The sequence below is a fragment of the Podarcis liolepis genome (genome assembly GCF_965112155.1).
Source record: "Podarcis liolepis genome assembly, chromosome: 7".
In the NCBI taxonomy this organism is placed as follows: domain Eukaryota; kingdom Metazoa; phylum Chordata; class Lepidosauria; order Squamata; family Lacertidae; genus Podarcis; species Podarcis liolepis.
Genome location: NC_139561.1, coordinates 57075203 through 57101801, shown reverse-complemented (window position 1 = coordinate 57101801; position 26599 = coordinate 57075203). Strand labels below are relative to the sequence as shown.

Below are 26599 nucleotides of genomic sequence, written 5' to 3'. Positions count from 1 at the left end.
CAGCTGAACTCTGTGTGTGTGTGGCAGCTGCTGAACCCTGAGTTAATGATTCACCAACAAGTTGGAGGCAGTTAACTCCACTGACCAGGCTGGGGTGGTGGTGGCTTGGGCTGGGAGGTGCTCTCTACCTTTCTGCGAGCACCACGGTCGAAGAGGGATCCGTGTCAGGAAGCACCTGTCTGGCATGGGCCAAATGTTGCCCTGTGTGCAGAAAGAACTTGCTGGTTCTCTTTCCCACCTCTGCTAGAGCGTAATTTCTAAAGAGAAAAAGTAGGGCTTGAAATATCCGCATCCTCTTAAGCTGCGAAGACTCCCACATCCTAAACAAGGAGGTGTGGGATTGCTGGCTGCAGTCAGTGGTGAAGAATGGGTGTGCACTCTGCACATGCCCTAGGCTACACTTGTTTATTGCTGCTTTGCATGCTAGGCAATGAAAACAAGCCTGGTGGGCAGCTCAAGGGAGACCAGCTTGGGAGGCTCCCCCCCCCCCACTGCACTGGGGAATGAGTGAGGGCTAGATTTGCACCCTTTTCCCTCTCAAAGGAGACTTTCTGCATCTGGCAAACATTTTTTGGGGAGGGGAGTTGCACAGGTTCAGAGACCTGCCTAACTAACTTGACTGGGAGTGGCATTGGGACAAAATAAAAATGGGTGCACACTAGTCTTCCACAGCCTGGCACCCTCTGGATATTTCGGACTACAAATCCCATTAGGCTGTGCTTACTGGAGCTGATGGGAGTTGTAGTCTGAAGTATCCAGAGGACACCAGGTTGAAGATGGCTGAGATACACCGAGGGCAACAATGCCTCTCTCTAAACATTTTGAACCCCATTAGTAAGAACGCCTCCAACCAGTGATGTGGCATGGAAAATTTCCCAGTGCTTTTATCTTTTATAATTTTCCATTGGCAAATACAGTATTAGGCCAGCTTGGCTGTTTTAAAGTTTTCAGCTTTGTTCAGCTAAATACAAGTAAGATAAACCTGGCAAATTAAACCAATCCCTTTGACATTGGAAAAGTATCTAGTGCAAACAGAACATTTTCTGCTGAAAGTTAGCCTGACTTGCAAAGGAACATTTCCCAATTCCAAATTTTCTGGAAACCCCACCTCACTCCAACCCCCAGTGGCTTTTTCCTTCTGCAGATGCAAGATGCTTATGATGCAAGGACCCAAAAGGAGCCTGTTTTGGGCCAAGTGGTGGCCACTTTTGCTGCTTGAGTTGTTGTGGTTTCAGGCACCTGGGGCTCTCTGAAGGGGTGCGCTGGGTTTGGGAATACCCAATTTTGCAAAGGAGGGTGCTGTGCAGAAGATTCACAGAAGCATCAAGAGAGGTTGTAGACATAACTCCTCCAAATTCCTGCCTCCCCACACTTTTCTGGCCCTTAATATGGATTTTTGTCAGGTCGTCTTTTCGGAGTATCCCTGGGATAAGAAAATCCAGGCTGAGGTAGAGGGAAGGCAGCGATTTGAAGGAGAACAGTCATATGGACGATGGAGAATTTCTGGAGCTCGCTGTCCGCTTGGAACAACAATATGGGTGAACCCACAAAATTGCAGGATTCAGGCCAGATGACCCTTTGGTGCCCTTCCAACTCTACCGTTCTATGAATCTGTCATTTCTGAGCATTCAAGGCTGCAAATTTCACTGGGGGCCTCTTGCTCCTTCTGCCTCCCTGCCCCACTTCCCCAAAATGCTTTGCTCTTCTGCCCATTGGTTGTATAAATGCTAAGTCAGGGAAGGTGTGAAGCAATGGCAGAATTGGGGCGGGGGAGGGGAGGAGACAGAGGGAGGAGGCAGTGCCTGAGGCTCACCAGGGACTGATGTCTGCGGCTGGTACCTGCAGTTTTCATGACTACGGGCACAAAACACACAAGAAAAGTCTGTGTCAGTCTCCCAAGCAAGTCTTGACAGGAATAGAGCAGCAGCAGCAGCAGGCGCTGGTTATAGATGGCGGTCATGTGCAGTGCAGGGCTGACTTGACCCCCATGCAAAGTACTACACGCAGCAAGTGCCCTTGACCAAACTGGCAGGGGCCTCTCTGTGGTCTTATTAGCCGGCATTGCATGGAGTCCTGGCAATTACAGGCCAAACTGCTAGCGTGCTGAGCCCTTGCTTGGAACAAACGTAGTTTGAGGGAGGGAGACCCATACAGTGTTGCAGAACACCCTGGGCAGAATGCATTCAGGCTGTGCACCACTGAGCACAGTTGGAAGGCCGCATCCTGGCATTCTCTGTGACCTCTTAGTGAATCACGGAGTGCAGGACTCTCAAAGTGACAGACACCCAGTGAAGCTGAATGTTGGGAGATTCAGGACAGATAAAAGGAAGCACTTCTTATTGCAGCACCCATTAAACTATGGAACTCGCTGCTGCAGGAGGTGAGTGGTGGCCACTCACCTGGATGGCTTTAAAAGAGGATAAGACAAATTCATGGAGGAGAAGGCTATCAATTGCTACTAGGAACGATGGCTATGCTTTGCCTCCACAGCTGGAGACCACAATGCTTCTGAATACCAGTTGCTGGAAATCACAGGATGGGAGAGGGCTCTTGTGATCAGGTCCTGCTTGCTGGTTCCCCATTAGGGCATCTGGTTGACTATTGTGCGGACCAGATGCTGGCCTAGATGGGCCACTGGCCTGATCCAGAAGGCTGTCTTTGTGTTCATCTCTCTGGTTGCGTAGGGCAGGTGAAACGTTATGGTTCATTGCTGCCAAATGTTTCCTTGGGGATGCTGTGAGCGTGGCCTGCCACCATCAGAGAGCGGAGCTGTTTGGGTCTGGCAAGCAGAATGGACCCAGCTGAATCCCACCCGCTTCCCTCTGGGGATCTGCTGCCCTCCCTTCCCCAAGCAGGAGCAGAATGAGTGCAGGCATGCCGCCCGGTGCAGTATTGCTAGCCTCCAGCTACAGGCTGGGCCTCAGGAATGGCTTACACAGCACGGCAGTCATGTTTGGACAGGGTGTTGAGAAGTGAGTGGAGGAGGTTTTGATCAGCTGCCTTCCCAGCAGCTTTCCCATCACAGCATCAGGCTCAGAATGGCCTTTGGAGCAAATGGTCACTTCTGGAATCGGGGCACGACAGCCTCTCAAGGGTCTGCAGCCTTCAAGCAAGCTTCATACGTGTGGGAAGGGATGTGTGTTTGTGTGCTTGCTGTGTAAAAGGAGAGCAAGAGGGTGACCACAAGAGCCACAGTATATTTTTGTGCAGCCGCCACGTTTGCTGCTGCAGCACTAATGTTGCAGTGGTTACTCCTGTCCGAAGCATCTGGGGCCCTCTAGATGCTCTGGGCTCAAGTTTTTATCAGTCCTAGCCAGCACACCCCCTACAGCATGTGCCTCATTCTTTGTTGAGGGATGCACCTCTGTCCATTGTTCCTTATATAGAGTGCAAAGTGGTTCTGAGCGGGTCTCTATCTCTAACCCTCTGTCAATTCAATCCTGTCAAAGTCCTTTCCCATTGCTATTCTTGTACTGCTCCTTTCCACAAGTCTTGCACTCCTCTGTGTTACCAGTCTGTTTCCAGGCTTAATTCAAAGTGCTGGTTTTATACATTCAAAGCTGTAAGCCCTCTGGGTCTAAAAGCAGCCGTCGGTGGCCCTCCAGATGTTGCTTGGACTCCCAGCTTCCATCAGCCCCAGGGATGATGGGCATTTTGCACCAGCAACATCTGGAGGGCTCCAGATTTGCCTCCTTTATAGGAACCTGCCCGGTCTCTACGATCCACTTCTAAGGCCCTTCTCTGGACCCCACCCCCACCTCATTGGCTGAATAGTTGGTAGGTGCAAAAGACAGGGCCTTTGAGTGGTGGCACCTGGAACTTGGAAAAACAAGGCCAGGCTGTTTCTGTTGCATTAGATGCTTTCATTAAAGTTGTATATTTGTATGTATATTTATTTATTTATTTATTTATTTATTTATTCATTCATTCATTCTGCTTTTTAAAAACCTGCCTTGATTTACCTTTCTTTTCAGTAGAAAAGTGGGGTGTAAATATTGGAAATAAGAATGGACATCTAAGCTTCTGGTCCTTAGTGTTCTTAAAGCTCTCGGTTCCTGTACTTCTGAGTGTATGTCTTGCTGCACATCGTCATCTAGTTCATATGATGCTGACATTAAAGCCTTAACACGGCTGCTTTCTGTGTGCACGAGGCATTGTCTTGCAAGCATGGCACGTACTTGAGCCATGGATTCTGTCCTGGCGTGCGAAGACTGCTGGTGTCAAAACCGGTGACCCAGTTTAAACGTGATGTAAACGAGAGTAACCCAGCACACACATATATATAGTTTACACCCCCAGCATTGCCTTCAAATAGGGCCTAGCCTGAGTAAAAATCCATTTCCAAATCGTGTGGGAGTGAGAAGTTAATTTCATTTTTCACTCTGGGTAGGAGCACTGCTTTTTGGCCATAGATTCAAGAAAGACGGCCGTCTTCATTTGATCCCACACAGCCCTAGCCCAGTTCTAGGTTGATATGAGAGGGAGGGGCGATTCTTCTGAATATTCTTCTTGGTGGCATTGCCTGGTCCTGCAGTTACTGTAGGGCAGCCTTTGCAAACCTGGCGCCCTCCAGATGTTTTGGAACGCAACTCCAGCCAGCTCCGGCTGGGCCCTTTGGGAGTTGTAGCACCAGCCTGATGGGAGTTGTAGTGCTGACCCAGCAGGAGCTGTGCTCCGAAACATCTGAAGGCTGCACCAGACCCAGGTTCTTCTCCTTCCCACCTCCCTCTGGGCGCCAGGTAGCTCTGTCTGATTTCTCTGGGAGGTGAGGGAATGCCCTGGTTTGCTGGCTCATTTTCTGGGTCACTGAGGCACAAGGGGGTGGGTGGGAGGTCTCTGCTTCAGGCTGCTTCCTGACTTCATTGTCAAGCGCTTGCCAAAACAGTTCACACCAATTGTTGGGCTCATCACATGGGAGAGAAGAGGAAATGAGTGGTCTTTCCTAGTTTTGGAGAAGAACCCAACTACCTTTGTGCAGCTGGCTATGCTCGACCTATAGATGCAGGGGAAGGAGGGGGCAGAGTTCTGAGGTGGGAAAATGGACTGGGCCACTTCAGATATCCTGAACAGAATGACAATTTTGAATGCTCTCCCATGCCTAAAAAATAAGAAGCAAAAAATGCCTTGCATATACAGTATAGCATCAGTACTGCACCAAAGGGACGACAGAACCTTTCTCTGTGGCATGCCATCTCTCCCCCTTTTGCAGATTTTTTTTGTTCCTCCATGAGGAACATTTTATTTACCATCCCCTAACCTGTGTTTTTTGTCCTCTCAGCTTCTGCTTTTTTCATAGAGACCAGGGTTTTTTGCTTCTCTGGAATAAAGGCAGCCTGGGCAGAGATTTACTGGGATTCATGAGGTTTGGAACTCATAGAACCCATAGAACTGGGTTTGGGCAATCTGCCTTGGACACCTTGTGTGTTTTGGGGGGCAAACTGCTATCTCAAAAGCCTCATTCTGCTGTCAGTAAAAGAGAAACTTCCAGGGATGTTGTGGGCTGAGAACTCAATGGGCCATTGCAAAAAGCAGTGGGATCTCCAAAATGAAGGAAGCCAAGTGCATTCTGGGAGAATCTCTGGCCAGGACATGCTTCATTTTATCAGAAGGACTCACAAAAATGTCTTCTTCTCCGCTGGATTTTAAGCTTGGCCTTGAAATTCACAGTAGATTTTTTTTTTTAAGGAATAATGTTGAGGATCTTGTTTTAATTAAAAACAAAGCAAGAATAGCAGAGCAGTGCTGTAGGATTGGTGAGTCCTGGCACACACAAGCAGCTGACAGGCACACGACAACAGAGTTGCTATTGTCTGAGTGATGCCCTAATGATTTGTTGGTTTTCTTAAATGAGCATTTTGGAGAGCAGAATGCAAGCCGCAGCTCCAGGCCACAAGCTTGTCCGCAAAGCGAGTGCACCATCCTCCCTGAGGGAAGCATGGAAATCAGTTTAGACAATTAGCAGTGCTTTGGTGGCTAGTGGCCAATTTTCCACCACTCTAGAGCTGAGGATGGGGACGGATCTGTGTGCGCAGGCAGAGTGGGGGAAGCTGCAATGTTTTAAACAGGGGCTGTAGAGCTGGGGTCTCCAACATATCCCGCGGGTGGGAGTCATGGTGCCCTCAGAGAGACACCCTGGTGCCTGGAAAGGTCCAAAAACTGAAGGGAACTAAGACCCAGGGGCCGGATTCGGCCCAATCGCCTTCTAAATCCGGCCCGCGGAAGGTCCGGGAATCAGTGTGTTTTTGCATGAGTAGAATGTTTCTTTTTATTTAAAATGCATCTCTGGGTTATTGTGGGGCCTGCCTGGTGTTTATAAATCAGTAGAATGTGTGCTTTTATTTAAAATGCATTTTTGGGTTATTTGTGGGGCATAGGAATTCGTTCATTTTTCCCCCTTCAAAATATAGTCCGGCCCCCAACAAGGTCTGAGGGACAGTGGACCGGCCCCCTGCTGAAAAAGTTTGCTGACCCCTGGGGTTATTGTTTTTGTTTGTGACTTTGTTATGTATTTTTCTGTTTTTTTATATTGTAAACCACTATGTCAGTGTTTCCCAACCGGTGTTCCGCGGCACACTAGTGTTCCGTGAGACGTTGGCTGGTGTGCCGTGGGAGGGAGGCGGGCGAGTCGGGCGGTGAGAGGCGGCGGCGGCGAGGATCCGCGTCGAGCCGGGGGCGGCTCCGCGGTGGTGGTGCCGAGGTTTCTCTCTCCATTCTCCCCTCACACACACACACAGGAAATAACACTGGATCAGCTGACAGGACCCAGCCAATGGGGCGGCGGCGGGGCAGCGCGTGCAAAAGGGAGGAGCGCGAGACAGCGGACGAGGAGGAGGCCGGCATGTCCGGGCAGCAGCAGCAACTCCCGGCGACGGCTCCTCAAGCCCCGGGCAACCCTACTCCCTCACCGGCCTCGGCCACCCTCCTGCTCCACCCGCCGCCGCCTCCCCCGCCGCCACCGGCCACCTCGGCCCCGCCGCCGCCCCCTCCTCCGCCCGCTATCGCCGCCACCACCACAACAGCCGCCGCCGCCTCAGCTGCCGCCGTCCCTCAGTCCCTCGCTTTGCTGCCTCCTCCCCCCCCCACCCCCAAAGCTTGGAGGTTCCCCGGCAAGGGGGAGGGGAAAAAATTGAAAACTTTCACTTTCGTGCATCCCTCCCGGCGTGACGCTGCGCGTTGACGTCACGGGGCTGTAATGGTGGTGTGCTGCGAGATTTTTTTCATCAAACAAGTGTGCCTTTGCCCAAAAAAGGTTGGGAAACACTGCACTATGTGATCTTTGGATGAAGGGTGGTATAGAAATATTATAACAACAACACCACTGGCCTGCTTTTTTTGTCTGTACTGTATTTTATTTGTATGGGGGTACTGTGGCAGTTTTGCCTGCTCTTTTGGTGCGGGTGGGAAGATTCTGAGCATTGCCCATTTTTCTTTTGTGAAATGATTGTTTTCCATTTTTAATGGTGCCCGTGGGTTTCTTTATTGCCCCAGATATGCCCCCAGGCCCAAAAAAGTTGGAAATCCCTGGTTTAGTAAGGCATTCTGCAAATGACATGAACAACCTAGTTGCCCTTGCAGTGGAATGCAGGACTTTAAGGAGACTTCATTCACTCATTTTCCCTCCTAGTTTCCTGTCTCCATCTTAGCCAAGGAATTAGCTAATGCACCATGGAGAGCCCTGGCTAACTGGATGGAGGTGTGTGTGTGTGTGTGTGTGTGTGTGTGTGTGTGTGTTAGAAACCCATGGACAAGTGGGGGGGGGGTGCACAGATTTGGGCAAGAATGGGAGGGTGTCTTTGGCTAGACCCCAGATAAATTGTTCTTCAGTGTGCTGCTCTTCCACAACAGGGCTATTGAAGTAGGCATTGACTAGGTTTAATATTAAATATGTGTGTCTTCCAGGGGGTGGTGGTTATTGTGGCTTGTGTTGTGTTTGGCAGACTCCTGGGTTTGTGGAGAAGCCATAACAGGAGTGCCAGCAACATGAACTTTGGGACTGCTGGGAACAGGCTTCCATATTTGAGAGCTGGAGCCCTGCATCAGCTTTGTGTACATAGGAAATTCTCTCAGTGAGTCAGAGCCATCTTATCAATGGCCCACCTGGCCTACTATTGCAGAGGGAACAGAAGTATCCAGGGACTTAGGCTGAGGTTCATCTCTCCCTGGAGATGCTTGGGGTTGTACCTGGGACCTTGGATGGGACACAAAGCTCATGGTCCACCACTGCACACACACCCCAGCATGAAACACATGCATGTGCAGCTGCCTTACCCAAAGCCTGGCTGTTGCTGCATTTCCGTGGCACCTGCCTACCAGTGCACCAGAGGTAGTTTACAGCCACAAACTTTACATCACCCTTCCTCAAATTGGTGCCCCCCAAATGTTTTTGACTGCAACTTGCATCATTCCCAGCCAGCACATCAGTCAGCTTTGAGAATTCTTGTGCAATTGCATATTCACAGGTATTTCGACATCTCCCTCTCCCTGCAGCGCCTTGTCCCTTGTATGGCTGGCTTCCTGGGATGATCCCATTGCAGCGACGCATTCACAAAACCACTCATTGTTGCTCAGGTTCCCCTTGCAAGCTGGTGGGTGGATTGACTGCACCGCTGTCCATGAGCAGGATTTGACTGGGGCTGAGTAACCACAGCTCTGTTCTGGCTTGCTGAGGAATGTGTGGTTGCGGGAGACAAAAGCAGCCTGTGGATCCTACAGGAGGGCTGTTTTGACTTGGCTGCTCTGCTCAGATTTTGCATGGTGTTCTTTAAACTTCTGAGTCACGCCTTTTTTTGTTTTCTGCGACTGGAGGCGCACACCTCAGTCTCCCATGCTCAGCAAAGAGCTCCTCTGGGTAGTGCCTCCTCCCCACTTCTGGGTGAGTCAATCTTCTGGGTGTGTTACCTGATTGGAAGGTGCTCAAAAATGCCTCTGAAGCTGAGGGTGTTCTGCTAGGTGCCTGCGTCCAATCCCAGAGGATGCAAATACACTGGGAATTACTTTCCAGCAGCAACTCATCTGGAGGGATGCTTGGGGAAGTGCTCCAGCTCACTAGCAGCGCAGCACCTGCTGTGCACCCAGAAGGTTCCAGCTAGGAAGAACAGTGTCTTGGCTTGGGATAGACCACTCTTTATGCCATTGCTCAACATCCTTTGAAGATGAGCACTCCAGGCAATTTGTGATTCGAGATTGGCTTCTGAAGTTTTCAAGGCTGATAAGGAATTTGAATCTGGCCCTCCTGTTCTCAAGTCCACCCATTTCTATCTCCTGCCCCACATGGACTCCCATTCCAGAATCCTTGGGTTGCCTAGAAGCTGAGGTTAGTGAGCAGCTCAGTAAGAGAGTTATAGAAGTGCAGCAAATAAATCAAGTGTGTCTAAAGTGGTGTCACAGATGTGCATTTCACTGGGGGGAGCGCAGACTTCCTGCAGCCAGTTCAAGTCCCTGTAGATTCACCTATACCTCCTGCCAGTGGTTCTCCAGGGTTTCAGAAAGTGTCTTTCTCAGCTCTGCCTCGGAATTGAACCTGGGACCTTCTGTGCAAGGCAGATACTCTCCCAGTGGACTAAGGCCGTCCACTGTAAATGGTTAAACAATTGCCTATCTACTTGGCATCCTCCTGTGATCTGCCAGTAGAACCCAGACTGCTTTTGGCCCACTCCTTTGCTGGAATGCTTCCAAAATCTTCTGCAACTCCCAAGGGTGCTGTGGCAGACGATGGGTGTGTGGGTGTTCTTAACAGAGAGGTTGATTTAGAAAGAGTTCCCTGAAGCAGAAAAAAAAGTTTGCAAACCTTGCCTTTTCCCATACCTTCCCTGCCTTTCCCCTCACTCTTGGTGCCCAGCTTGAAAAGGGTAATATGTAGGTATGACCGTGGTGCAACTGTTGCCCAGTTGGCACCACAGGTCATGGCTTCAACTTGGTTGAGTTGCAAGCATCTCCTCCCAGGCAAGCTGTGCTGCTCGTCATCATGGGCTGAGTTCCCCCAACTCCCTCCACACTCCTCGGGGGTTTATGAGGTCAAGGGATGCGAACTGGAGTGGGGCCAAGTGCAACAATGACTCCCTGAAGTGCTCGTATCAATATTTGCAGCTTTTATCTCTGATGTACCCGAGTGGGCGGATTCCACAGCTACACAGCGACTCAACAGTAGCCTTTGAATCACTTGTGCTAGAGTCAGTGAGCGGTTGTGGTTGGCACGCCTCTGAAATTCCCAGTCTGTGCCAACAGGATTGGCTGTTTTCAAATAGCTGCCCTGAGGGTGGAACAGTGTCCTCTGCCTCTACTTGGGCACAGAGGGTCACCAGTGGGTGGCCTGGGAGCCACAGGTGGCCCTCTGACATCTTCACTGTGGCCTTCTCCAGGCCAGAATGAGGGAGGGAGGGAGGGAGGGAGGAAGGAAGGAAGGGGTATTCTCTCTCTCTCTCTCTCTCTCTCTCTGTGTGTGTGTGTGTGTGTGTTTGCTGTGATCTGTGGGTCCGTGGCCCATAGAAATGTGTTCCCATCCCATAACTCTGAAAAAGCTACCCCACTTCCTGCCCAAGCTTCTGCTTCTCTAGTGTAAAGTTTCAGGGGGTTGGGGGTTGACTTGCAGGGGGAAAATGGAAGGAACCCAGCTTTATCCTTTCTGCTGCAAGCTGCCCCCTTTCTTTGCTAGGGCTCTGGCCTAGCTGCAAACGTGGATCTGGGTCACTATCTGAGAGATGAGTGGCTATAAAGGAGAGTAGCTGGGCAGGGAAGGGGTTAACCCACCCCATGACCTCTGCAAGTTTCACCCTGCTCTGGGTGCTGTTTGCACAGGAAAAGCAGTGCCTGATATTTCAAAACACAACAGTAGTGGCTAGGTATATGGTTGGGTTTCTTGCAAAATGCAAGGCTCCCTAAGCAAGCTCTGATATGCCTCCTTAGCTGAAGGACCATCTATCCTGGGACCTCGGATGAAAGGATTTAAAAATGAAATGGCCTAGAAGTAGAATTTTTCATAGAATTGTAGAACCTGCCCCCCAAGGGTCATCTAGTCCAACCCCTGCTGTGTGGGAATCTCAGCTAAAATATCCATGACGGATTACCACCCAACCTCTGCTTAAAAGCCTCCAGTGGAGGAGAGTCCACCACCTTCTGCTCCACTGTTGAACAGCTCTTACTGTCAGAAAGTTCTTCCTGATATTTAGTTAGAATCTCCTTTTTTGTAATTTGAATCTATTGGTGCAGGTTTTAGGGTCTCTTCAGAAAGGTGTTTGGCATTAGTGACAAACATCTTCACGTAGGATATCAATACATACACATTTGGGAACATCTGCCTCACTAATTGGTCCAGATATCAATGTCTCCTGGGGCCCTCCATATGCTTTGGTCTACAACTCCCACCAGAAGAAGAAGAAGAAGAGTTTGGATTTGATATCCCGCCTTTCACTCCCCTTTTTTTAAGGAGTCTCAAAGCGGCTAATATTCTCCTTTCCCTTGCTCCCCCACAACAAACACTCTGTGAGGTGAGTGGGGCTGAGAGACTTCAAAGAAGTGTGACTAGCCCAAGGTCACCCAGCAGCTGCATGTGGAGGAGCGGAGACGCGAACCCGGTTCCCCAGATTACAAGTCCACCGCTCTTAGCCACTACACCACACTACACCAGCATGGCCATATGGTGCGGGGTGACAGAAGTGTGGCCACTGTGCTGACTGGGACTGATGGGAATTGTAGTCCAAAGCATCTGGAGGGCCCAAGGTTAGAGAAGTCCACTCTAAGGAGTGGACATGCCTTCCCACCTGCCCTTTCTATTTGCCTCCTGGAACAGCACTTTAAACTATAGAGACAGTGTGGTGTAGTGCTTACAGTGTTAGACCGGGAGACCAGGATTCAAATTTCCACCTGGTCATGAAGCTCACCGGGTCACATTGGACCAGTCACTACCTTTCAGCCTAACCTGTCTCATGTGATTGTTGTGGGAGTAAATGAGGAGGCAGGGAACCATCCACCTTGAACTCATTGGAATAAAAGGTGAGATATACCGTATTTTTCGCTCTATAAGACTCACTTTTTCCCTCCTAAAAAGTAAGGGGTAATGTGTGTGTGTCTTATGGAGCGAATGCAAGCTGTGCAGCTATCCCAGAAGCCAGAACAGAAGCCAGAACAGCAAGAGGGATTGCTGCTTTCACTGCACAGCGATCCCTCTTGCTGTTCTGGCTTCTGAGATTCAGAATATTTTTTTTCTTGTTTTCCTCCTCCAAAAACTAGGTGCGTCTTGTGGTCTGGTGCGTCTTATAGAGCGAAAAATACGGTAGATACTCGAATCTTGCTTGTGGGTTTCCCACAGGCATCTGGTTGGCCGCTGTGAGAACAGGATGCCAGACTAGATGGGCCATTGGCCTGATCCAGCAGGCTCTCCTTATTACCTCTGACATTAGAGATAGAACATAGCCAACATTTCCTCCATAAATCTGTGTAAAGCCACCCAAGCTGGTGGCCATTTTTGCATGAAGTAATGAGTTCATAGCATTTGGGACGTTTGAACCAGGGACTGCATGCTCCATAACTTATCCTCTTTAAGACTTTGCAAAACACCAGCTTTTCAATTGTTTGCCTTTGCAGAGCGACTGGCACACATTTATTTGGCTGCTCAGGTGGTACAGTGCTTTATTGTCTGCTGTATGCATACTTCTGTTTTGCAATGGCCTGCAGCCAAGACAATAAACTGTCAACGACAATGTTGCAAGGACCAAGCGTTATTGCGTTGACGCTGTACCTGGAGCAGTCAGCTTTTGCCTGGAGAAGCAGCTGTCCTGAGCAAGTTTTAGTGGCCTCAGTGGAATGTGCATTTTGGCCCTTGGAGCAGAAAATAAATAATCCTTATCCTTTGTTCCTCTTTGGTTGGGAAGAGCTTGTGCATCCTAGTTTCTGCCTGCTATTTGTGGTGAATGGAGCTTTTTGGAGAGCCCACTTTACTTAATGCCAATTTCACTAGTTTCCTCGAAGATTATGTCGCGAGAACCACATTGTAAGTCCTGAAGGAAGGAAGATCCCAACATAAGGAGTAGAAAATGGCCTATCATTAGCATCACCTTTCTTCCTGGGTCCTTTTGATTATAATATTGGGACTATGAATTTTCACTCTTAAAAGCCAGCTGCTATTGTTGCATTAGTTTAGACTTCATGGGTAATTCTTAGGCAAACCACTCTCTCTAGCTTCCTTCTGCAAAGCAGACCTACCCTACAGCGCTGTTGTGGGGATTTCTGAGATGCTTGTGAAGGGCTTTTAACTTTGTCTGTGAAACAGTATTTTCTCAATCTCATTAGAGCTGCAACCCCATGTCCACTTACTTTGGAGTAAATCCCACTGTATTGAATGGTTTAATTACAAGTAAAGATCCAGAGAGTCGTGTTGTAATGCTGCTGTTAGTTTTCTACCTTGCATTTGTAGTTTCAGTTTGGGCAGTCCTTTGTCTCTCTGTTTCTGAAAAGTTATCTGGATGCTGGTTGGAAGGGGCAGATTGTTTCCCATCAAGATTGGACTAAGAATTTCCTGTGGCGCAGAGGGAGGGGAAACCTTTTTTTGACTGAGGGCTGTGTTTGATCATAGGGAACCTTCCTGGGGCTGCATGACAGTAGTTGGTGGGGCCAGATATGAAAATGGGTGGAATATATAAATATACATTTAAAGTAGTATCATACTACTTTAAACAGTCATGGCTTTTACTTTTATGTGGCTGGAATGTAGCCTAGACCCTGTCTGCACTGTCTATTTAAAGCAGTATCATACCAATTTAAACAGGCATGGCTTCTCCCAAGGAAGTCTGAGAGTTGTAGTTTGTTTTAAGGGTGCTGAGAGGGGTACTCACAGAGGTACAATTCCCAGAGTTCCCTGGGAAGAGGGATTGACTCTGGTAACTGTAGCTCTTTCAGGGGAATAGGGGTGTCTTAATAACTCTCAGCACCCTTAGCAAGCGACAGCTCCCATAATTCTTTGGGGGAAGCCATGCCTGTTTAAAGTGGTATGATACTGCTTTAAATGGACAGTGCAGACAGGATCTCGGCTGCATTCCAGCCACACATTTCTACACACATAAATGTACATCTAGGTAAGCATTATCACACTTCAAGGACACAATCCAACCAGGCAAAAGCAATCGAGGGGGCTCCGGAGCAGGGCTGGTGGGGTGTGTGGCCTGGGAAGCGGGAAATTTCAAGGACCAAATGGAGAGGCCTGGGTGGGGGCACCTCTGGCCCTCGGTCCTGAGGTTCCTCACCCCTAAAAAGAAGCATAATGTGAGGAATTAGGATTTCCTTGTATATCCCTTGCCAGTCACATAGTCTCCTGTGTTTCGTTGTTGTTGAAATCATGGGTTGGAATGTTAGTGAGCCCTCTCAGAGACCCTTCTGGAGTGACAGCTCTTGGCCTCCTTTCAGCGAAACCAGTTGGTGGTGTGTGTGTGTCCCCCAAGACAGCACGTTTTTATTGACCTATAGGCCTGTGTCCCAAACCATAGGTGAGTGGGGCAGGCTAAGGTCTAGACTGGTTCAAGGGCTGGTCTTTTTTAGGAGAAGGCTCAGCCGGAAATGGGGGCCCTGCTTTAAAGGACTTTTTGATGGAAGTGAGTCATCTGCTTTCAGAGTAATTCCCCCTTCAGTGTATGAGCTCACAAGGTGCCCATTTAGTAAGACTTTGCGTGAGCAATGAGCGTTATGTTGTAATCAAACTCCTATCTGAGCAACTGGGGCCCTTTGGACGGCTTCCTGCTGCCTTTTTTAAAAAGTATTTTTTTTTTAAGCTACATTAATCATGCATTCCTCTGACTGGAGGGAAGGTGAGGTTTAACTCCTTCATCCCTGCAAAGTGTTTCCAGGGACAGCTGGAGAAGAAAAAGGGAAGGTCATGGCCTTCCAGCTTAATCTACCTTGCAAGATTGTTGTGAGGATTAAATGAGAGGGAGAAAAAGGTGGGATAGGAATACAATAAATAATTAGTCTTGTCTTCCACCTTTTTCATGACTTGTTTTCTACTGGGCATCTTCCACCAACTGGTGCCCTTCAGCTGCTTTGGACTACAATTCCTATCAGCACCTGGTTGGGCCTGATGGGAGTTGTAGTCTAAAACATCTGGAGGGCGTTGACATCTGAAGTTGGTGACAGCTGCTTTAGGGAGTGAGGTTGGTTGGGCACCATGGATAGCATGCCTGTTTTTCTGTTTTTATTTGTTTGAAATACAGTGATACCTCAGGTTACATACGCTTCAGGTTACATGCGCTTCAGGTTACACACTCCGCTAACGCAGAAATAGTGCTTCAGGTTAAGAACTTTGCTTCAGGATAAGAACAGAAATCTTGCTCCGGCAGCGCGACAGCAGCAGCAGGCCCCATTAGCTAAAGTGGTGCTTCAGGTTAAGAACAGTTTCAGGACCTCCGGAATGAATTAAGTACTTAACCTGAAGTACCACTGTACATTTGAAATACATTTATTTGAACCTGTCTTTAAGGCAACAAACAAAAAACTCTTTTAAATGGATAGCTATCTGAATGCTTGGCCTCATTTAAAGCAGGATTGTACCACTTTAAACAGCCACATCTTCCCTCAAATAATTCTGGGACCTGTAGCTTCCTAAACTAAGGTTGGGGACATTCCTTGTTCAAAACCCAGAAGAGGTTCATAGCTCAGTGGCAGAGCCCCCCCCCCCAAAAAAGCTTAGTGTTTTCTGTGGAAGTTTCGGAGTAAGGTTACTCTTTGTGGTGTGCATGGCAGGTCTTGTCCACCTAGATGTTGTTTTCTTGCATTCCTTTCCCCAGAGGCACATCTGACCTGGCATGCCTTGCTCTGTCCTTCCAGCCCAAGCAATAAACAGCCGGGGCGGGGGGGGGGGGCAGGATGCTTGCTCCAAGGTGCAAGGCTGCCCCCAAAGGGAAATTTCACTGAAGGGCTTGTTTCTGAGGAATGTTCTATTTTTGTGATCTTTTTATTTGATTTTTCAAATATACACATTTTCCAAACATATACAAATACGTTTCCATATACAGAGATTTCTCTGAATCTCATGACTACCCCCCATCCCCTCAGTGGGTCCTAATGTCAATGTTTTCAACTGCATATTGTATTGTAATCTATGTTTTATATCTATATTATCCACCATATTTACTACACTACAAGTATAATAATAATCCTGCTAATGTTTTCATCTGCTTACAGTGGTCTCCTAAATAAATTTTAATTTCCCCCCATTCTTTCCTGAAGTTTTTGTCTTCTTGGTTCCTGAGCTTCCCGGTCAGCTTTGCCATTTCAGCATAGTCCATCAGCTTAGTTTGCCATTCCTCTTTGGTAGGGACTCTTTCTTCTTTCCACCTCTGGGCCAGATTTCTGAGGAATTTTCTCCAATCAGCACAATAACAATATCCAGGAAAGCTCTTTTCCAATTCCCACACTTACACTGGGATCTGTCATTGTGAAAGCAACATGACCTGCCTATTAATATAATAATATAATATAATATAATATAATATAATATAATATAATATAATATAATATAATATAATATAATATAATATAATATAATATAATATTACTAAAACTGCTGTGGGAACCACTGTGGTAAAAAAAAAAAGGGCCATTGTGCTGTTAGATGTAGTTCTGCGCCAGAGGAACCCGTGTAACCCCAGTAATGTGGAGAGTGTTTGTGTCATAGCCAGTATTTTTGTGGGGCTGCAACAGCGCCTGGCCAGATGCCCCATAGCTGCATTTAGGGCTGTTAACAGCAGCAACTCTTCCTTTTCTATGCCTCTCCCCCCCCCCCAAGCCTCTGCAACATATCTGTCCATTTGAGGCCCCGTTTCTATAGATGCCTTTTCCGCCTCTTTCCCTTGGGGAGGGTGGGAAGTCGAGCCTGTTGCTTACAATATCCTAGCTTTCGGATTCAGTCTCCTATTCCAGGAGGGCCTCTTCTGGTAAAGTTTGGGCAGGCCTGCAAAATATTTTGAATTCCTGGAAGGCAGCATCAAATTTGTAGGAGAAGCTCTACAGAGGGTTTCCCTCAGCCTATCCTAGCATGGCAGTCCCATGTCTTGCATAGTCACCCTGTGGTCAGTTTGGTGGTTGGAAGAGAAAAGGGGTGTGCCATGTATAAGCAACCAAATAATAGTCCCATTAAAGAGCACATATAGCGAGCAGCGCAAGGCCAGGCTGGTGGTTTTATCCACACTCTGAGAGATTTATCAGAACATCGTTTTTAGATCTGTGCTCTTTCTTCATCTCCATTCAACAATTGCAAAGGGAGAAGGGAAGGGTTAGGGGAAAGGTTAGAACTTCAGTTAGGGAAAGAACATAAGAGACTGCTGGATCAGGCCAATGGCCCTTATAGTCTGGAATCCTGTTCTCACAGTGGCCAACCAGATACCTTAATGGGAAACCTCACAAGCAGGATTCAAGCACAAGAACCTTCCCCCCTCCTGTGGTTTCCAGCAACTGGCATTCAGATGCATCCTGCTTCCCACCACAGAAGCAGAGCAGAGCCATTGTGGCTAGTAGCCATTGAAAGCCTTCCCCTCCATGAATTTGTTCAGTTCTCTTTTAAAGCCATCCATGTCAGTGGCCATCATGGCCTCCGGCGTGAGTGCGTTCCAAAAGCAGCGACACGGGGAAATGTAAACATGTCTCACCAACATGCAAAGTGGCAACCGCACATCTACTTCGCTATAAAGCAGGGATCGGAATCCACCTGCTGCCTTCAGGATGTTGTTGGACTACAACCGCCATACTTCCTGATAATTGATTGTGCTGGGTGAGGCTGATGGGAGTTGAAGACCCGACAGCCTCTGGGAGCCACAGGTTCCCCGTCCCTGGCATCAGCCAACTGTATAGCCACATTGGTGACTGTCAGTACACCACATACCTGTGAATCTTCTTTCATTGGCAGATAGTTGGATGGGAGGGGATCTGACTTTTGGCCACAGCAAGAACCTGTAGAGTCCTCAGAACATAGGGAGCTGGTATATACAGAGTACACCAGCAAGTTTCAAGTTCTCTCACCCCAATGGAACACTTGAAAATTGCCGAGGGTCTTGGCAGATCATCTAATGATATTCCTCTGCCCATTCTTTAGCAACTGCAGTGCCCTGTGCTAGATGTTGTATGATCTTTAATTGCATTTCCCCCTCCCTTCTTTTATTTCTTAGGTAATTGTGTTTTATTGTATTCAAGTTGTAACACAATAAAACACAACGTGAGAAATAAAAGAAGCAATAAATTACAAGTAAAAGTTGGTACGAGTATTTAATGTGATGGGCATGCTTTCTCCCGTCTTCAGCCACAAATCCACAGAAGCACGGCGGACCACCTGGATGAAGCTGGTGGTCCTGTCCACTAATTGCAGTTTGGGAACCCCTGATCTTCCACTGAGTGCCAAAAGCTCTCTTTTGAGATTTCAGATGGGTCTCTCCCAGCCGTACTTGGGGACCCTGCGTATTGAACCTGACACCTTCTCCTTACAAAGCTAGTGGTGTGCCACTCAGCTATCACCCTTCTTTTTCTCTTGTCCCGCAGACAGCTCCCCCTTCCCTGCCCTGTGTTTTCTGTGAACGCCCACTTGGGCTTTGAAAACCGTACAAAACATTTTCTTCTCATTCTTTGCTTAAGGGGCCTCAATCAGCCACTAGTTGTAAACAAAACAATCTTGCTGGGGGGAAATGTGCTTTCGGCCTCCTGGGAGGAAACACAGTACAGGAAGCATGAAGGAACTTAGAACAGAGAGCGAGATGTAGAAGGGGCCAAGAATTAGTAGGCAGAGAAGTTTGGTGAGATCTATAGACTGGCATCTCACTAAAGAATTAAGTACAGTGGTGCCCCGCAAGACGAATGCCTCGCAAGACGAAAAACTCGCTAGACGAAAGGGTTTTGCGTTTTTTGAGCTGCTTCGCAAGACGAATTTCCCTATGGGCTTGCTTTGCAAGACGAAAACGTCTTGCATTGTTTGTTTCCTTTTTCTTAACACCGTTAATACAGTTGCGACTTGACTTCGAGGAGCAACTCATAGAACGCGGTGTGGTAGCCTTTTTTGAGGTTTTTGGTGATTTTTGAAGCTTTTTCAAAACTTTTCCGACACCGTGCTTTGCAAGACGAAAAATTCGCTAGACGAAAAAACTCGCGGAACGAATTAATTTCGTCTTGCGAGGCACCACTGTATGGAGTTGAGTGACGGTAACTCACTCTGCAGAGTTAATGCTTGGCATGCCGTACTGAAGCTTAAACTTCCACAAAACAGTGATGTTCAGAAGCAGCAAATCTGATGTGTGATCCAGCACCAAAATGTGAAATGGAATATTTTTTCCAAGCAACGGAGTAAGTATATTTTAAGGGTGGCCCTTTGGGGTTGGCAACTGGTAGCAATTGATAGACCGCAGTGAAAAAGCCTGTTATTTACCTTTTTATAAACAGGCATAGTTTGGAAGGCATGAAATCTTCCCCAATCTGATTGTTTTTAACTACAATTCTCATTAACTCCAGCCAGCACAGTTTGATGGCAGTCATGGTCCGAAACAGCTGTAGGACACTGGTTGGGAAAGACCGATGAGAGACTGGCATCAAGATTCAAAAGAGGCTGGATTCCCCCTTCCACCTACCTTCTTGGGGCTCCAGTAGAAACTTATGTTTGGAAGTAAATTCTGAATCTCTGCATGTCCTGCTCCTGCGGGAGGGGTGGAGGGCAGCAGGACGCACAAAGGGAATTCTCTGGTTGACTCACAGCTCTGGCACTTCCTGCCCAGGAGAGGAGAAGTGGGGAGGAGAGACTTTGCTTGTGCTAGAAGGAGGGTCCCAGGCCCTAAGCTAGTCTGCCAGCCCGCCCATCTGATAAAATCCTCCTCTGTTGTTGGGTTTGGAACACTTCGCAATTTGAAAGAACAAGAAACCGGCTAATGAACAGCAGCACTTGCTGCTCTTTATTTGCTTTGCATTCTTTAGTCTTAAATAAGAGCAAATGATCACAGGAATTGCTTTATTCCCAGCCAGACCATTGGTTCATTGAGCTCAGTATTGTCTGCACTGACTGGCAGTGACTCCACAGGACTTTTAATAGGATTCTCGCCCAGCCTTGCCTGGAACCTTGTAGATGCAAGGCAGACTCTGCCATTGAGCTTTGGTTCTTCCCCATAGCAGTGGGGCAAAGAAAGTTGGGGTAGAAGGAGAGAGCGGGGCATGCAGGAGGGAGAGGAGAAGGACAACCCTGAATGATTAGTTTGGTTTGAGCTGGAATCTGTAGCAGCCATTCCTCTGAGATAAGCCCCACTGAGTCCAATGACACTTACTTCCAGGTAGGCCTCTGTGTGTGCACTTACTTAGTCCTACTGAACTCAGTGGGACTTACTTCCGAGTAGACATGCATTGGAATTGCACCGTAAACTGGCCTTTCTTCTCAAAGCAGCTCCCTTTGCTTGTGTGTCTCTTGCTTTGTTCAAAATCACCCAGAATCTGTATCTTTTTTTATTTTTATTTTGCGTCCTTTTAAAATCTTACATCATTTCCATTGCCTTTGCTCTCTTTTAAAAGGCACAGATGTGTGTATATTCATCTCAGCGCAGGGTGTCTTTTCTGAAAGCTTCTCGTCTCTTGCTCAGCGGTTAGGCATGTCATTTTGTTTGCAAACAGCGCTTTTTATAAATAGGCCGACACAAGTCTCTGGCTCCAGGTTTGTTGTTTTTAACCCATTTCCCCCATGTGTATTCATGTTCTTTATTTGTGGGGAGGGGGAGAACCAACTAATTTCACCTGTAAAAGAGGGAGCCTTTCTTCTTACTAGGGCACCAGGCAAGTTCTGTATACAGACCGGAGAGTCCTGCCTGGGACGTTTCACCCAGTGACCTTTGTTCATTGATAAATTACCGTATTTTTCTCTCTATTACACGCAGATTTTTTCTTCTAAAAAGGAAGGGGAAATGTCTGTGCGTGTTATGGAGCGAATGTGGGGGGGGGTCCCTGGAGCCGATTAGGGGAGCGCAGGAACAAAAATCAGCAAAAATCAATCGTGCGTTGTGTCCGAGAGGGAAACCTGAAAAGAGGAAGTGGCAGTTTTCCTGCATTCTGCCTCAGGGTCTTACTGCCCACCCTCCTCTGTTTCGTTGCTGTGTTTGCTCAAACGGAACAAAGAGCAGGCAAATCCCCTCCCCTCCAGGCAAGCAGAGGGGAAAGCAGAGGTCTTTCCTTCTAGTAATTCCTCTCTGTGCTCCTCGCAGGCAGCCAGAAAGCATGCAGGAGGAGAGAGAAAGCTGGCTTCGGTTTGTGGAAACTTTTGCCTTTCTTTCCTCCCTCCCGTAAAATCCCTCTCCTGCTTTCTTAGCCAGCTGCTTCTCTGCACAACGCTCTCTTGTCCCTTCTGTGTTTTTCCTTCACTCCCCACTTAAAATGTAGTTACAAAGCATGGATCCACATGGATCCTCAGGATCTTTGCATTGGGCCACCCCAAATTCACCATCAGATCACATAGCAGCCTGCCCCCCCAAAATCACACACCCACTGTTGCCTGGGGCTGCAATGGTGCAAAAACGTGGTTAAAAAGCATGGATCCACATGGATCCTCAGGATCTTTGCATTGGGCCACCCCAAATTCACCATCAGATCACATAGCAGCCTGCCCCCCAAAAATCACACACCCACTGTTGCCTGGGGCTGCAATGGTGCAAAAATGTGGTTAAAAAGCATGGATCCACATGGATCCTCAGGATCTTTGCATTGGGCCACCCCAAATTCACCATCAGATCACATAGCAGCCTGCCCCCCCAAAATCACACACCCACTGTTGCCTGGGGCTGCAATGGTGCAAAAATGTGGTTAAAAAGCATGGATCCACATGGATCCTCAGGATCTTTGCATTGGGCCACCCCAAATTCACCATCAGATCACATAGCAGCCTGCCCCCCCAAAATCACACACCCACTGTTGCCTGGGGCTGCAATGGTGCAAAAACGTGGTTAAAAAGCATGGATCCACATGGATCCTCAGGATCTTTGCATTGGGCCACCCCAAATTCACCATCAGATCACATAGCAGCCTGCCCCCCAAAAATCACACACCCACTGTTGCCTGGGGCTGCAATGGTGCAAAAATGTGGTTAAAAAGCATGGATCCACATGGATCCTCAGGATCTTTGCATTGGGCCACCCCAAATTCACCATCAGATCACATAGCAGCCTGCCCCCCAAAAATCACACACCCACTGTTGCCTGGGGCTGCAATGGTGCAAAAATGTGGTTAAAAAGCATGGATCCACATGGATCCTCAGGATCTTTGCATTGAGCTACCCCAAATTCACCATCAGATCACATGTCTGTGGCCACAGCATGAAGCACAAAAATGATACATCCACTGTTTCATTCAGAATTTTTTTTCTTGTTTTCCTCCTCTAAAAACGATGTGCGTGTTATGGTCAGGTGCGTGTTATAGAGCGAAAAATACGGTACTTTCCTTTTCCACTTCAAAGGAGATCTTTGCATGAACTGGGCTGGGGCAGTCACATGGGCACCCTCACGTCCTTCTGAAGGCCAACCCTTTTTGGCTATAGCAGTGAAGGTGTCTCCTTAGTCTTAATTTAGAAAGAGGAGGTGCAATGGGCAGGGGGGTGGGTGTATGTGGGGTGAGGAACCGCAAGACTGAGGGCCAGATGCAGCCCCCACACCCCAGCCTCTCAGTTTGGCTCCCGAGACTCCCCACTTCCCAGGCCACACACCCCGCCAGCCCTGCTCCACAGCCCCCTCCAATGCTTTTGCCTGGCTGGAATGTGTCCTTGAAGTGCAGTTGTGCTTACCTAGATTCGTACGTGTGTAGAAACCATTTACTTTGATGTGGGTGGAATGTAGCCCAGGCCCTGTCTGCACTGTATATTTAAAGCAGTTTAAGACCCCTATTGCTCTGAAAGAGCCTCAGTTCCCAGAGTCAATCTCTCTTCCCAGGGAACTCTAGGAATTGTAGCTCTGCGAGGGGAATAAGGGCCTCCTAGCAACTCTCAGCATGCTTAAAACAAACTATAGCTCCCATAATTCTTAGGGAGAGGGAGAAACCACGTCTTGTTTAAAGTGGTATCATAGTGTTTTAAATTTATGGCGTGAGTACGGCTCCTCTGTGAACACTTCACACCGGTGATCCTTTTGAGCATGGTTTATGTGATGCTGACTGCAAATTGTACCTCTGGGAGCCATATTGTACAGCTTGGGGGGGGTACCAGTTGCTGACCTCTCTCCACACTGTTCAGCCATTGGTGCCCTGCCATCCGCTGTCTTCCCACTTTCCCCCCATGCCCTCTCCTGCCCCCTGCTGGCCGCCCTAACTCCCCTCCTCTCTGCCTCTCTTGCAGAACGTGCTGGCCAAGGCGCTCTACGACAATGTGGCCGAGTCCCCGGACGAGCTCTCCTTCCGTAAGGGCGACATCATGACGGTGCTGGAGCGCAACACGCAAGGGCTGGATGGCTGGTGGCTCTGCTCCTTGCACGGGCGGCAGGGCATCGTCCCTGGCAACCGCCTCAAGATCCTGGTGGGCATGTACGACAAGAAGCAGCTGCCGCAGCAGACGCCACAGACACCACAGCAGACGCCGCAACCGACGGGGCAGACCCCCCTGGCCTACACTCACCAAGGGGGCTACACCACGTCCCCCGCCTCCCAGTACACCTCTATGCACCCCTCCTTCCTGCCCCAAGAGGACAATGTCTACCTGGTGCCGGCGCCAAACAAGGCCCCGGGGGCCACTCTCCACCAGGGCACAGTGACCGCGGGCCAGTTCCAGTCGCCCCCGGGCAAGCAGCCCCCTGCCTATCCAAAGCAGAGCCCCTCTCAATGCCAGGAGGTGTACCAAGTACCAGCTGGACCGACCAGCCCGCCCCAGGACATTTACCAGGTCCCTCCGGCTCCCGCGGGGCTGGGGCAGGACATCTACCAGGTGCCTCCTTCACTGGATGGACGGGGATGGGAAGCCCCAAAGACCCAAGGAAAGGTAAGCCTCTGAAGGGCACCTGTTCACTTGGCAAGTTTATGGTGTTCGTCCCCCTTGGAGTACTGCGTACAGTTCTGATTGCCTCGCCTCGAAAAGGATATTGCAGAGTTGGGAAAGGTTCGGAAAAGGGCAAGCAGGACGATCAAGAAGATGGAGAGACTCCCCTTTAAAGGAAAGTTGTTGTGTTTGGGGTTTTTCAGTTTAGAGAAAAGGCAAGGAAGGGGAGACAAGATAGTTTATAAAATTATGCATGGCATGGAGGAAGTGGATGGGGGTAAGTTTTTCTCCCTGTCCCGTTGCTAGAACCGGTGGACATGCAGTAAAGCTGAATTTAGGAAGATTTGAGACAGGCAGCTAGGTAAATTATGGCACTCTCTCTCTCCCAGGAGGCAGTGATGGCTTTAAATGAGGATTAGGCAAATTCATAGAGGATATGGCTGTCAGTGGCTTCTAGCCATGATGGCTATGCTCTGCCTCCACAGCTGGAGGCAGCAGTGATTCTGAATACCAGTTCCTGGAAGCCACAGGAAGGCTGCTCTTGAGTTTGAATCCTGCTTGCAGGCTTCCCAGAAGAGGCATCTGGCTGGCAACTGTGAGAACAGGATGCTGGACTAGATGGGCTGCTGACCTGATCCAGCAAGATGTTCTTATGTTCTAATGTTCCTTCAGAGCACCAGCGTGGGGAGAAAGGGCAGCCAGCACAATCCGAGAGGTGGGAGTGCCTTCCCTATGAGGACAGCTTAAAGCAGCCTTCCCCAGAGTGGGGCTGGTGGGAGATGCAGTCCAAAACATCTGGAGGATGCCAGGCTGGTATAAAGAAAGGATACCCTGTCCGCATGCCAGCGGGTGATTGCTTGTACAGGCCAATGAGGACCAACTCTGCCTTGCTTAAGCCTGGGCAGCTTTGCAATGCATTTGACAGGCACACTGGCCAGCAAATCAAGCACAGATTCAGTATTCTGTCCTACTTCCCTTCACGCTGCAGGAGAGCTGTCTGATCTATTTTTAAATTGCCACTTGTGTGTTTATGCAAATGAAAGTAGATTATCTCTCCCCCCACCTTTTAATTTTAAGAAAAGCAGAATCAAGTCTTAAAATGTTGAAAAACCCCTTAGGAGGAAGAGCAGGAGGAGGGGAAAAGGAAAGGTCGGCTAAGTGATGCTGCCGGTTTCTTGCCCATCACTGGCTTCCGATGTGAATAGGCAGAGGCAGCTCTCCCCTCCCCTCCCCACCCCACCCCACCCCCTTGGGGTTTCGCATGAGAGCAGAGAGTCAGGTGCAGGAACGATGCTCCCAGGAGAAATCCACCACTCTGCCGTCAAAGTGGGCAAGAGTGGCTTTTATTCCTGCAGTCAGACAGTGGTAGTAAAGTGGCTGTGAAGGCATTGTCTTGCGAGTTTTGGCACAGAGAAAGAGAAAGGGGCATAAATGGTTCTTGTTAGCAGTTGCTGAGCTGGGCGCTTTTCACGGCCGAGAGGAAAGTGCTTCTTCTGCACGGGGTCCATTATTATGAATTATCTGTACAGCCTCGCACACCAGGGGTGTCCAGCATGATGCCCTTCAGAGGTGGTTGTTGGACTCCAGCTCCCATCAACCCTGACCATTGGGCAGGCTGGCTGCAGAGGCAGACGGGAGCTGGGGGGCCCCAGTGACATCTGGAGAGGGCTACATCAGCTGCCCCTCAGACACATGCAAGGAGAAACAGACGCAAAGAAGCTCCCTGTCCCATGGAGCTCATAGTCAAACGGTGCCCGTTGAGTTCAGGTGCATGGGCATAAATGTGGAATGGGGGGAGGCCGTTGAAAGAAGAACAGCGAGGAAACACATGCAGGTTGCTGTTGTTAGAACACTAATGAAAGCACTGCTGATGTGCATGGCATTCAAGACCACAGTCAGCTGCCCCAATGGGCTTACAAGGTATATTTTAATATAGGAGAGGCAAGAGGAGAAAGGTAAACGGGGGGAAGCAGAAGAAGCCATTCTCATGTTTAGCTAAAGTAGAGGTTGGGGAACAGGGAGTTGTAGCAAGGGGTGGTTGGTGGTCATCGAATTGTTGAGTTGGGAGGGACCTCAAGTGTCATCCAGCCCAACCCCCTGCAGTGCAGGAATCACAGCTAAGCAATGCAGTTAACTAATTTGTTTAAAATATTTTTATCCTGGCAGGTAAGCATGAATTGCTAAAACCGCAATAGAACACTCATACATAAAAGTCTTTCCGCTGAACATCAATAGTAACACCAGAGGAGCCAGCCTAAAGAGCACTGCCTTAAGCTGGCTCCTGCTGCACCCTGCTGGCTCTGCTGGCCTGGGGGTTCCTGCAGGGGGGAGAGAAATCCATTTGCAACACCAGCAGCCACGCTTCAGACTGCAAAGATGCCCTGGGATTTTTCAGCCCGCCTTGCTCATTGTGGGCAGGCAGCAGCTACCCCATTGTGGCAAGCAATCTACTACTGTCTGCTTTTAAAAACTCTTTGCTTCTCTACACGGGGTCAGAGGCAGTTAGTGTCCTGGACTGCTGGGGCTGGGTTGCCTTCCCCTACCCCCAAGTGGTGGTGCTTGCATTCCTTACTGGGAGCTTCCTGGAGATTTGCACCAAGGCTGCCTTGCCTCCTGCCTCCGCTGCCTCCCTCTGCAATGGAGGGTGGAGACAGGGGC

At 48.9% G+C, this 26599-nt stretch overlaps 1 protein-coding gene across 1 annotated transcript in view; it reads left to right on the top strand.

Moving 5' to 3' along the window:
• BCAR1 (BCAR1 scaffold protein, Cas family member) overlaps window positions 1–26599 on the top strand; it is a 40904-nt gene that overhangs the window by 5684 nt on the left and 8621 nt on the right. Inside the window, exon 2 of the mRNA XM_083515182.1 lies at window positions 23309–23944. Coding sequence (XP_083371308.1) covers window positions 23309–23944 — 636 coding nt within the window. The remainder of the gene's footprint in view (window positions 1–23308; window positions 23945–26599) is intronic.